The sequence below is a fragment of the Propithecus coquereli genome, unplaced genomic scaffold (genome assembly GCF_000956105.1).
Source record: "Propithecus coquereli isolate 6110/MARCELLA unplaced genomic scaffold, Pcoq_1.0 Scaffold5, whole genome shotgun sequence".
Classification (NCBI taxonomy): Eukaryota; Metazoa; Chordata; class Mammalia; order Primates; family Indriidae; genus Propithecus; species Propithecus coquereli.
The window spans coordinates 7725124-7739247 of NW_012150840.1; the positions used below are offsets into that span (position 1 = coordinate 7725124).

A 14124-nucleotide genomic window follows, 5' to 3' on the forward strand; every position below is an offset into this window, starting at 1 on the left:
ATTTTAAAGGTTTTTTAAAAAATGATAATGATGTGGAGACTCAATTCTGTACATGCTTCACCTTTCCTAGTGGCCCCCTTCATCCTTGGCCTTAGCTAGTATTGTTCCTACCAAATGGTCATTTGGCCAGAGTAGGTATATGTATCAAGACTGCCTTTTCAACTATTTTGGTGAGCACAGTGAATAGCTATTAGGTGAAAAAGATCTTTCAGTAACTTCTCACAAAGATCAGGTATAATGGTGGCTTTTAAATGTTGCAGTATCAGTGCTGTCACAATGGACATAAGTAAACTTTTGAGGAACTTATAGTCAATAGCAGCAGATGGACTTAATGTCAATGTTTTATATTAGGAAGTCTTGGGTAGTATCTTTCCCTTTCAACATTCTGTTACCAACCACACTCTTCCTCTACTTCTGATTCATACAAATGATAATAGCTTAGTTAGCCAAAGTGAGGATAAGGAATCAACTTCCCAAATCACCAGACTCAGAGCTCTCTGTTTACTTCCTCAAAAGCCTTCTTAGAGCTAACTACACAGGGAACTTAATAACTATGGAATTATTTGTTTGGATAAGTGACTTTGAGAAATTAGGATGCTTTGTGCTCTTACATCCAAAAGCTACTCAGCTCTCCTAACAATTTAGACAGCAAAAAGAGAGTACAGACAATCCCTGACTTAGGATGGTTGATATACAGTTTTTGACTTTTTGATGATGTGAAACTGTCACAATTTCAACATACTTCAGATTTTGAATTTTGATCTTTTCCTGAGCTGTTTTTAAATAGGCTTTGAGTTAGATGATTCTGCACAACGGTAGGCTAATGTAAGTGTTCTTGGCACATTTAAGGTAGGCCAGGCTAAGCTATGATGTTCAGTAGGTTAGGCGTATCAAATTCATTTTTGACTTATGATATTTTCAATTTATAATGGTTTATTGGGATGTAACCCCATTATAAGTTGAGGAGCATCTACATCATCTGAGCCAGATTAAGTGCCCAAACAAATTAATATAACCATTACCCTTTAGAGAATACACTTGAGCTTAATGCGCACAAATCATACTTAACTTTAGGAATAGTTACTTGTTTTGATTTTCCTTGTGTGTATGTCCATTGTCAGCCATTTGAGTCAATAAAAACTCTTTCTTTGTAGGACATTCATCTCAGTTTTAAAATGCTAGCACTCCAGTTAGTAGGGAATTTGTTAGTCACTGTTATCACTTAGGAAACTGAAATTTATGAGTGTCCTGCTGACAACATTGAAAGACTACCCCTTTTGATTCACCACTCTGCTACTGTTTTCTTACAGTACAAGAAAGCATGCCACAAAAAACAGTGTATCAGCCAGTATATTTCTACTCCATGCTTCTCAACAACCTCTTCAGAGCTCTTAATTATATAAATGGCCAAGGGTCTCCAGTGATACATAGCCTTGCCTTGAAGATTTCTGACTCTGTACAAAATCCAGAAATATGTATATTTGTTGTATGGCTTTCATCTTCATCAAATTGAAAACATTATTTTATAGAACTAGTGGAATTCCATGTGCGGAAGGAAAGTAGAACAGAGTGAACATAACTACTCAGACTCTGAAAGCAGGACTATAGCTTCTTGGCACACAGCCTAACCTTCAGCAAAATGAAATGATCACTACAGTCTATGAAGAACTGCAAACTCCCAGCATCAAACGTTCCTAAGCAAGCATATTAGTTATATTGGTTATATATTGGGGAAGCCATCTTTTGATTATCATAAACGGCTGTCATTGGAATGGGGCAACTGGCAAAAGGGAATTTTGCTCATGTTTTTCTGAAATTATATTTCTGTAAGTCCTTTGGCTCCCCCTGCTTCAGGTACATATTGTTGTTTATCTACAAATGCTAAACTCAAAACAGCCATAATATTCAGGTGAGAAGTTACTGCTGCCTGGTTCCTATTTACATTTGCAGGCTGAGGATACTTTTCTAAAATCACACACCTAAAGTTTATTCAACACTATTACTTAGGCTCCACCTATGGGCAAAGGGAAGCAATGGTTTAACATCTATGTAAGTATCCATATGTATGCAGGAGAGACAGTCCCATGTGGTGAAGTAATTTGCAGCACTCCTGTGTACCCTTTACATTCCCAAATGGATCATCTGGTCAGATATTGAGTGAAATCTAACACTGACTCAGTAGAAGAGCTGTCCAATTGTTTACTCCTAAACTCCACTGAGCGATATGGGTATAGTTGCTTGTGTAGCAGAGGTGTATCTGACATCTGTTCCTTCAGTTTTTTGGTTTTTTTTTTTTTTTTTTTGTATCTGCTGCCAAGTGGGAGCTCTTAACCATTTTTCACTTAATTGCATATTTCTACTTCTCTGCAGACTTTTTCCCTTCTCTTAGACTTTTAGACCAAAACTTGAGGTAATGCATGCTTTTCTCTTTGAAGAGACTTAACCTTTGCTGGTAAGTTAACTTATTAACTCCAAAAACAGGACTAAATCATTAGGGATCTAATTTACCTTAAAGATAGCAACCCTTATACAATAACATGAGTCCAAAATAAAAAGCTGGCCAATTATGTATTTTGCTAAATATATATTAATAATCTTAACTAAGTATGAAGCAGTTGTTTCTTTCCAGATGAAATGTTTTAATTTTCTTTCATAACATTTGATGAAGCTCTGTAAAGACCAGATGGTATATGTGTTGTACAAATATAACTTTACTAAATAGTTACATATTGAGATGAGAGAAATATTCTTCTTTTTAAAAACTGTTATCCTTGCCATTAAAAAAGCTTTATTAAGATATAATTCATATACTATACAATTCATTCATTTAAAGTGTACAGTTCAGTGTTTTTAGTATATTCACAGATACATGCAATTAGGTACATGTGTATTCTAATAGAAAGAATGTCTATTTCAGCTATCATCCTCTTATCCCCTCATCCCCCATTCAACCCTAAATAACTACTAGTCTACTTTCCATCTCTATAGATTTGCCTATTCAGGACATTTCATGTAATTTGGATCATATATGGTTTTTTGTAACTAGCTTCTTACACTTAGCGTAATGTTTCCAAGGTTCATCTATGTTGTAGCATATATCAGTACTTCGTTCCTTTTTTAAAATTATTGTGGTAAAAAAACAACACAAAGTTTACCATATTAATCATTTTTAATTTCAGTGGCATTAAGCATATTCACATTGTTGTGAGACAGATCTTCATAACTTTTTCAACTTGCAAATCCAAAACTCTATATACATTAAACAATTCCCCTTTTGCCCTTCCCTCTAGCACCTGGTAACCACCATTTGACTACTTTAGCTGCTTATCCATTTATCCATTAATGGACATTTGATTTGCTTCTACCTCTTGGCTATTATGAATATTACTTCTATTAATATGGGTATGCAAATATCTTTTCAAGACCCTGCTTTCAGTTCTTTTGACTATATACCCAGAAGTGGGATTTCTGGATCATAGGGTAGTTATATTTTTAATTTTTTGAGGAAATGCCATAGTATTTTCCATAGTGGTTATACCATTTTATTAACAGTGCACAAGTATTTCAATTCCTCCCCATTCTTAGCAAAATCTTTTTTTTTTTTGATAGTAGCCATCCTTATGGGTGTGAGGTGATATCTCACTGTGTTTTTGATTTACATTTCTCTGATTATTATTAATGTTGAACATCTTTTCATATTCTTATTGACTATTTTTTTATCATCTTTGGAGAAATGTCTATAGAAGTGTTCTTTGCCCATTTTTTAATCATGTTATTTGATTTATTTGTTGTGAGTTATAAGAGCTCTCTATATATTCTGGATATTAACCCTTTATCAAATATATGACTTGTGATATTTTCTCACATTCCATGGGTTGCCTTTTCACTCTGTTGATTTTGTTCTTCAGTGCATAAAACGTTTAAATTTGATGTAGTCCCATTTGTCTATTTTTGCTTTAGTAACTGGTGGTTTTGGTGTCATATCCAATAAATCATTGCCAAGTTGAACGTCATGAACTCTTTTTCCTGTTTTCTTATAGGAGTAAGGGTTTATTTCTGGGCTCTCTATTCTATTCACTTGGTCTATATGTCTGTTTATACCAATACCGTACTGCTTTGATTACTGTAACTTTGTAATATATTTTGAAATTAGGAAATGTGAGTCCTCCAACTTTGTTCTTTTTCAAAATTGTTTTGGCTATTTGGAGTCCCTTGAGATTCCATATGAATTTTAGGATGAGTTTTTCTATTTCTATAAAAAAAGTCATTGGGATTCTGATAGGGATTACACTGAATCTGTAGATTGCTTTCAGTAGTATGGACATTGACACTATTAAGTTTTCCAAATGCATGATTACATTTATTTGTCTCTAATTTTTTTCAACAATGTTTTGTAGTTTTCCAAGCTATCTCATTCTTTCTTATGGCTATGTAGTGTTCCATTGTATGGATATACCACAGTTTGTCCATGTATCAGTTGATGGACATTTGGATTGTTTCCATATTATAGCTATTATGAAAACTGCTGCTATAAATATTCATGTACAAATTTTTATGTGGACATATGTTTTCACTTCTTTTGACTTTCTCCTTGCCTTTTAATAACTGAATTTAAATAAAAGTAAGGGCTCCTCTGGAAGTCCAAGCTAGTAAAAGACATTGTAAGTATGATCTATACCTATTGCTTTGAGTAGACACAAAGGAAATAAAAAATACCATTCTCTTTCTTCAGAAGTTTGACAAACCACACACACCAACTCGAGACTTCTTACACATCAATTTTGCAAATAGTTGCTAACTTAATTATATAGATTGAATATATAGTTGATAAAAACATATACCCTGAGTAGTATGTAGAATGGCAGTAATCAAAGGGAACTTACTATCTTGAATGAAGTCGTCAAATAGATAATGGACATAGACTGGCAACAAAAAGGTAAATAATAATCCAGGTTTAGGGAAGTCATAACCATAAGCATGGAGATGAGCAAGCATTATACAAAAAAAATGACTTTGCTAGAGGAGAGAAGTCCAGATGGGGAGTATTGACATTAGGGGTTAACAGGATATTCTCTACTTTATATCCTCTTTGGTTGAAGCTGGTTATATTTGATCATATGATCTTTTTCTCTGCCTACCTGATATTTTCTTCTTATTCATAATCCTTAATGTACTCATTCATGACTCAGTCATTCAACAAATATTTACTTAGGGCATTTTACATACCAAACACTGCTTGGTACTAGGGTTACAAAGATGAGTGATATATGCTGTAACAACAAGGAATTTACAGCCTGATGGAGGAGTCATGATAGTTTCACAAACAACCACAATACAATGTGAAAAGTGTACATACAAAAGCAGATGGATACAAATGTTACACGAATAGTAAGAGTAAATGCAGTCCCTCCAAACCGTTCTCTATCTTGTCACCAGGGAAATTCCTAAAATACAAATCTTATTATCTTTAAAGAGAATTAAATTCTGCTAGTAAGTTAACTTGAAGTCATTTATTCTGCTTAAAAATCCTTCATTTTCTGGGCACGATGTCTCACGCCTATAATGCCAGCATTTTAGGAGGCTGAGGCAGAAGGATCGCTTGAAGCCAGGAGTTTGAGACCAGCCTGGGCTACATAGCAAAATACCATCTCTACAAAATTTTTTTTTAATTAGCCAGGTCTAGCGGTAAATGCCTGTAGTCCCAGCTACTCAGGAGGCTGACACGGGAGGATCGCTTGAGCCCAGGATTTCAAGGCAACAAAGTAAGAACCTGTCTCTAAAAAAAAAAAGAAAGAAAGAAAAAAAGAAAAAAATCCCCCATTGGATTCCCATTTTTTCAAGACTAAGTTTAAACTCTCTTGATCCTGTTTCATTTGTCTAAAATGCCCCCCTCTCCTACCTGGTTTTGAGTTATCCTTTAATCTCAGCTCGGGGTATTATCTCATATAGGAAGATTTTCTAGAAGTTTCACAAATTCTTGGCTAGGTGATTTTCTCTATGTCTCCCGTATCATCCTATATCATTTGTCTGTCACTGCCTCTGTCATACTGTCTTGTAACCATCTCTTTATTTGATCTCACATGCACTGTACATGTGAATTCCTTGAGAATATCTGCCAGGTCTTGCTGGTTTGTTTGTCCCCAGTGTCTAGCATATAGTAGGTTTCCAATGTTTGATGAATGGATGAATAAATTAGTCGAAGAACTAATTTAACTTGGTAAGAGACAGAAGACCAAAGAGATGACATCTGAGCTATACCTTGAATGATCCATGTGATGTATCAGGAAGAGAAAAGGGGAAAGAATAAAAGCCTTCCTGTCCAAGGGAACACTACCTGCAAAGACACAGAGACTAGAACAAGCCCACCAAGATGTAATAAATTGTACTTTGTATCAGAAACTGGACATTTGTCAGAAATAAAGCTCAATCTCAGTATAAATGTTTTCCACATTGTGCAAGATGAGTCTTAAACTAGCATTGCAGAATTCTTATAATAGGACATGTTTATTATTTTGTAGCCTAATGCAGTTTGGGTGGGTTATAGCAGTTAAGTAGCTCCGTTATTCCTTGCCATATATATATTTTTCTCAATCCAAAGTTATTATTTGAGCCGCCTCAAAAACTTGAGGGCTATTTTTTTTTTAGTGTTTTTGTATATGTTAGGATGAGGGATAAATATTATTGTCAACTACCAGAACAAAGTTTTTACTTTCCAGAGTTAAATGTTAGCAAATTTTTTAATAGATCTCATACCATGCAAACTCTCCAGAATGGAATTGCACAATAAGATATATGAATAACTGAAGCATTAAAGACAGAAATCAAGTGAGCTGATATTCTTTTATTTAAATTGACTGTCAGTGAGACCTTAGTCAACTTCCTTCTATTAGGTTGGTGCAAAAGTAATTGTGGTTTCAGACCGTGAATTTTAAATCATTATAACTAGGCTCAAACACATCTTCATTAATCAAAATAGAAACCATTACAATCAACACATTTTTGCCAATGAGAAATAAGTTTGTTTATTCCTGTAGTGTAAAAATCCACAGGATTCAACAAACACTTGGAAAGCATTTTCTGCATCCTGCTGGTTGTAGAAGCGTTTTCCCTGTAAAAAGTTGTCGAGATGCTTGAAGAAGTGGTAGTCAGTTGGCGCGAGATCAAGTGAATATGGCGGATGAGGCAAAACTTCGTTGCCCAATTCGTTCAACTTTTGAAGTGTTGGTTGTGCAACGTGCGGTCAGGTGTTGTCGTGGAGAAGAATTGAGCCCTTTCTATTGACCAATGCCAGCTGTAAGCACTGCAGTTTTCGCTGCATCTCATTGATTTGCTGAGCGTACTTCTCAGATGCAGTGGTTTCACCAGGATTCAGAAAGCTGTAGTGGATCAGACCAGCAGCAGACCACCAAACAGTGACCATGACCTTTTTTTGGTGCAAATTTGGCTTTGGGAACTGCTTTGGAGCTTCTTCTTGGTCCAGCCACTGAGCTGGTCATTACCAGTTGACGTATAAAATCCACTTTTGGTCACATGTCACAATCCAATCAAGAAATGGTTCATTGCTGTTGCATACAATAAGAGAAGATGACACCTCAAAACAACGATTTTTTTGATTTTCAGTCAGCTCATGAGGCACCCACTTATTGAACTTTTTCACCTTTCCGATTTGCTTCAAATGCCAAACAACTGTAGAATGGTCAACGTTGAGTTCTTTGGCGACTTCTCATGGCGATTTTAAGAGGATCAGCTTTGATGATTGCTCTCAACTGGTCGTTGTCAACCTCCCATGGCCGGCCACTGCACTCGTCTTCAAGGCTCTTGACTCCTTTGCAGAACTTCTTGAACCATCACTGCACTCTACATTTGTTAGCAGTTCCTAAGCCAAATGTGTTGTTCATGTTGCAAGTTGTCTTTGCTGCTTTACGACCCATTTTGAATTCGAATAAGAAGAACATCGCTCAAATTTGCTTTCTGTCTAACATCATTTCCATAGTCTAAAATAAATATAAAATAAACAGCAAGTAATAAGTCATTAGCAACAAAAAAAAGCAAAGTGAGAAATGTACATTAAAATGATATATAACATAACCACAGTTATTTAAGAATGTATTCCAAGAGCAAATGGTAAATTTCAACAATGGCTAAAATCGCAATTACTTTTGCACCAACCTAATACTTCCACGTATCCAAATCTTACAAAAGCAGATGTTCATTATTCCTGTCCTCAGCACATTGCATTAAATCATTCAGTTACATTTTAAGCCATTATGAAATCTAAAGCTGTCTGTATCAACAGTCTTTCGAACTTAGCACCTATTAATAAGTTTGAAGGCCTTGTCTTCTTAGAATATAGGAATAAAGAGAGCCATGCTGAGTATCTTTCTTTCTTGCTACTGACAAGGACTTAGGATGGGAAAATGACTGTGCTAACTATTGATACTTGTGGCCAACAGTTCTTTGTAGATTTTTTGTTGATTTTAGTGGTGATAACATTTATGTAACATAAAACTTACCATTTTAACCATTTTTAAGTGTACAGTTCAATGGCATGAAGTACATTCACATTGTTATGTAACCATCACCACTATCCATCTCCAGAACATTTTGGTCTTCCCAAACTGAAACTCTATACCAATTAAACACTAGATCCCCATCCCCTCCTCCCTCAACCCCTGGCCATCACCATTCTACTTTCTGTCTCTATGATTTTGACTACACTGGGCACTTCATGTAAGTGGAATCATATGATGTTTATCCTTTTGCCACTAGCTTATTTCACTTAGTATAATGTCTTCAAAGATTTTCCACGTTGTAATATATATCAGAACTTCCTTACTTTTCAAGGCTGAAGAATATTTCTGTGTGTATATACCACATTTTCCTTATCTGTTAATGGATACTTGGGTTGCTTCCATCATTGATTACTATGAATAATGCTGCTATGAACATGAGTATACAAATATGTGTTCAAGTCTCTACTTTCAATCCTTTTGGACATATACCCATAAGTGGAATTGCTGGTTCATGTAATAATTATAAGTTTAATTGTTTGAGGAACTGCCTTGTAACTTTTTTAAATGTAAGGGAAATCGAGGAAGAGCAGTAGGTAGAAGGAACATGAGTAGTAGTAGTTATTGCTGTAGTGGTATGACTTAAAAATTCTAAGATCTAAATTTTTTTTTTTTTTTTTTTGAGACAGAGTCTCACTCTTTTGCCCGGGCTAGAGTGAGTGCCGTGGCGTCAGCCTAGCTCACAGCAACCTCACACTCCTGGGCTCAAGCAATCCTTCTGCCTCAGCCTCCTGAGTAGCTGGGACTACAGGCATGCGCCACAATGCCCGGCTAATTTTTTCTATATAGTTTTAGTTGTCCAATTAATTTCTTTCTATTTTTAGTAGAGACGGGGTCTCACTCTTGCTCAGGCTGGTTTCGAACTCCTGAGCTCAAACAATCCGCCTGCCTCGGCCTCCCAGAGTGCTAGGATTACAGGCGTGAGCCACCGCGCCCAGCCCCTAAGGTCTAAATTTTCAATCTATTCTTAGCCACCTGTGAAATATATGACCTTAGGTTAAGTGACTTATCCTGTTTAAACCTCTTTTTTCGTCTGTGAAATGAACATAATAATACCTTATTAGATTTTTGTTGGATTAAATGAGATGTGTGATGTTATTTAGTAACTTATATTAATAAAATGTTAATAAACATTTACTAAATTAATGGGGCCAGCTGCCAGAAAAACTCATCCCTATGTGATCTTTGATTGTTAATCCCGGTTAGTGAACTATTCAAAATCCCAGCAAAGTCATTCTCTTATGATCTGAGCTGGTGTAGAGCTTATATTTGATCTGCCACCCCAGGCCAGATTAATTCCAGATAAAGAGCCATCCTAGGAAGTTTATTATGATCCCAGGCACTATGGGCCTCCCTACCAGTGACTTATACCTCAGGTTCATTTGTGAGTTAATGTTATATGTGTATATACAAACCAGACCCTCTGGTCCCAAAGCATGGTGCAAAGCTCCAGGATAGCTCCAAAATAGCTTCAACCTCCGGAAGCTGTTGGAGTGGCTTAGAAGCTAGAAACTTAGCAGATTCTAGCTAAGCTGGAAAACTTAGCAGATTCTAGCTAAGCTGGAAAACTTAGCAGATTCTAGCTAAGCTGGAAAACTTAGCAGATTCTAGCTAAGCTGGAAAACTTAGCAGATTCTAGCTAAGCTGGAAAACTTAGCAGATTCTAGCTAAGCTGGAAAACTTAGCAGATTGTAGCTAAGCTAGAAACTTAGCAGATTCTAGCTTCAGACACTAACTTCAGACACTTCAGAGTGTCTGAAGCTAGAATCTGCTAAGTTCTCCCTTCAAATTCAGGTGTCAAAAGGAAAGATTCAGTATCACTATAGCCATGGATCCCAGTACAAAGCTAAAAATCTCTCTGGATGCTCTTTGACAACTACGGATTATGGTGTAGACATGGCCAAGTCCAAGAACCACACCACACACAACCAGTCCCAAAAGTGGCACAGATACAGCATCAAGAAACCCCAGTCACAAAGATATGAATCTATTAAGGGGGTGGACCCCAAGTTCCTGAGGAACATGTGCTTTGCCAGGAAGTACAACAAGAAGGGCCTGAAGAAGATGCAAGCCAACAACCCCAAGGCTATGAGTGCACATGCTGAAGCTATTCAGTCCCTCGTAAAGCCCAAGGAAGTTAAGCCCAAGGTCTCAAAGGGCATAAGCTGCAAGCTCAGTAAACTCACCTACATCGACCACTCGAAGCTTGGAAAGTATGCTCGTGCACACATTGCCAAGGGTCTCAGGCTCTGCCAGCCAAAGGCCAAGGATCAAACCAAGGCCCAGTCCACAGCTTCAGCTGCAACTCCAGCTTCAGTTCCAGCTCCAGCTCAGGCTCCCAGAGGTGCCCAGGCCCCCATGAGGGCTCCAGAGTAGAGGCCTGTGTCTGCCAACATAAGGACAGAAAGACTAACTGCCTATATGGGGTAGGGTCCTCCTATACTATTTGTACAAATAAACCTGAGGCAGTGTTTGTGTGTATGTATGTATAAATTAATTAATTAATTTAAAAACATAGAAATCTCTCTGTACTTACTTTTAGATCCTAGGATCTAGAAATCAGTAGCTAAGTAGGTCAAAGCCCAAAAATACAGACTCACTTCTCCAGCCCTGGAAACAATGAAATTTTCTAAATTATGCAAATACCTTATATAAATCAAGTCCTGTATTACTTATTGGTTTGATTTTTTTCCTTCCTCTTCTTTCTCTTTGCCTCCTATTTTCTTTTCCTTTTTTAAAATTAGTAATAAAGATAGGTTCTGACTAGAGGATTGAAGGAATTGGTCGTGATTCTCGAAACTATTATTCTTGCTAACACTAATTAAAATTCCTGAGCCAAAAGTGATTGTCATCCAGAGTAGTTTGAATACTGACTTCACACAAAAGGTTATTGGTGCTCTTAAAGTCACTAAATCATTTAAGTTAATGAACCCAAAATCAAAGGCTAGCAGTCCTATGGAATGATTGGGAAGGTCCTTCTTGTTTTAAAAATGATGTGCTCATTGTAGAAAACTTGGAAATATTCAGAAAAGTATAGCTAAGGGAATAAAAATCGTAATCAGTTCTAACATTCTGAAATAACAAATACTTTATATTTTTGTATGTATTCTTTCCATCTTTTCTATTGCTATGTATACATCTTAACATAAATAAGATTATACACTGCATGTGCAAATTTACATGTTTTTAAAATATGTATCAAAGAATTTTCCTATGTTGATGAATATCTTTATAAATATTACTTCAGCCTGCATAATAGTTTATCCTAAGCATAGATCATTGTTTATTTAAATATCTTATATTAATATTATTGATCTTTTGGTTTCTTTCCCCTTTTTTACTAATGTAATCAACTCTGAAATAAACAAGTGCGTAAAGATGTTATCCGTTTTCCTAGGGTACATTTCTAGAAGTGAAATTGCTGGGTCATTGGATGTGAAAATGTATAAGATTTGGCTTTCCTTTTAAAGAAAATTATATTTGAATTGTTAAAGGATTGATGAAACATCAACTGAACACATCTTTAATGACTATATAGCAACTCATATTCAAATAATCTCTGCAAGCTTTACTATGAATTTACTGAATATAATATTTTATTTCAGGCACCAGGATGCATCTCTTCTTTCTGTCTCCTATTCCTTGGAACAAATATCAGGAGGTCTGATCGAGCCCATTTACAAGCTGTGTCAGACAAGCACTCATGCCCGTCTTGTTTATGACTGCCTGCTCACCCCATTGCTCCCAATATTTACATTTTCCTTCTTTTCTCTTCTTTCAGATGGAATGGGGAGAGTCCTTGCTCAAGATGTATATGCAAAAGACAACCTACCCCCCTTCCCGGCATCAGTAAAAGATGGTTATGCTGTCCGAGGTAAATATTTTGATTTTCTTGAGTATCATCAGACTCACATTGTATTTTTTTCAGATTTTTGGCTCAGTCCAGGCACCCAGCAACTGTTACATCTGTTTCCCCATGGTTGTGAGAATAACTTCATTCACAGATAACTGTGTTAATCTACACCTTTATATTTTCTGGCACAAACTTGATGAAAACTTTTCAGTTAAATTACTATAGTTACATGAAAATCCTTACTTACAAATAAATATGTAGGAATTAAATAAAAACACTATACTAGGGTTTTTTATTTTTCTATTTTATTTTTTTAATTCTTTTGGCACCTATATATGCCAGACAGCAGACAGTGGTGGTCTGGAAGTTTTCCAAATGTTTTCTAGTTGAAAACATCTATGTGGTCTCCTATTTTAAGCTCAAACATCAATAAAGGGTTTCAAGAAAAGCAAGCATGAGGGAACCCTCCAATTCACTAAAAGGTACCATATGTCAAAGTTCTGGAGCCCCAGATAGTATCAGCAGCTCAATCCCTCAAAGATGTCTGAGATTACATAAAGCTTAAAAGTAAATGATAAATAGCACTGGCCGGCCTAAAGTCCAATCTAAGAACCCAGAATGAAAATTCAACTGAATTGCTAGTAACTATTATTGTTTTTGTTTTGATATGTACAAGAAGATGTTTTGAAATATGTATACAGTATGGAATTGTTCACTTGAGCTAATTAACATATGTATTACCTCACACATTTATCATTTTTTGTGCTGAGACTTAGAATCTACTCTCTTAGTGATCTGCAAACCACAATACATTGTTATTAATGTCATTGGTTATTAACCCAGGGCTGACATCTTTGAAGAAATACCTAAAAAACAGTTTTCAGCTTATCAGAGCTATTAAGAATGCCAGTTCCTTTTTAATGGTCAGTTATGGAGTCTCTTACTTGGTTTTGTTTTTGCTTTTTTTTTAACTACATCTAGCCATTAAAATATAGGTTAAGCATCCCTAATCCAAAAATATGGAATGCAAAATTCTCCAATCTGAAACTTGAAACTTTTTGAGCACTGACATGACGCCACAAGTGGAAAACTTCACACCTGACCTAGTGTGTTAAGTCACAGCCAAAACAGTCAAAACTTTGTTTCATGTACAAAATTACTTAAAATATTATATAAAATTACCTTCAGGCTATGTGTATAAAGTGTATATAAAACATAAATAAATTTTGTGTTTAGACTTGGGCCCTGTCCCTAAGATATCTCATTATTTATATGCAAATATTTTAAAATCCAAAAAAATTCAAAATCCAAAATACTTCTGGTCCCAACATTTGGATAAGGGATACTAAACCTGTAATTTCCTTTTTCTTATAATTAAATACATTCATTTATCTCCTCCATGTTCCATCACTGTCTCTTAACTGTATCTTTCTGTGCTGAAGACAGTATAGCAAATCATTAAGGCTATGGGCTTTGAGCAAAGTTCAAGTGATGTGGGTTCTAGTACCAGTTCCATCTGTGTAACTTTGAGCAAATCACTTAAATTTTTGAGCATCCACTTGTACTCACCATCAAATTGGTACTAACTGATCAACACTAGGGTGATCACATGGCAGTAATACTCTCCAGGGATTGGGGGATGGGGGGGTAAATCCACAACTAAAGGACATGGGGAGCATTGTAGGGGGGAAGGGCATGCCT

General features: G+C 36.0%; 2 protein-coding genes across 3 annotated transcripts in view; both read left to right on the plus strand.

Annotated features, from left to right (window-relative positions):
• The window catches only part of GPHN (gephyrin), a 577313-nt gene that overhangs the window by 467554 nt on the left and 95635 nt on the right, over positions 1-14124 (plus strand). For both annotated transcript variants that reach the window (XM_012656203.1, XM_012656202.1), the window contains one exon: positions 12352-12444. In XM_012656203.1, coding sequence (XP_012511657.1) covers positions 12352-12444 — 93 coding nt within the window. The remainder of the gene's footprint in view (positions 1-12351; positions 12445-14124) is intronic.
• On the plus strand, positions 10436-10946 carry LOC105819869 (60S ribosomal protein L29-like). The gene has a single exon (XM_012656204.1). It carries the CDS (start codon positions 10467-10469, stop codon positions 10944-10946), a length of 480 nt encoding a protein of 159 aa, XP_012511658.1. The 5' UTR covers positions 10436-10466.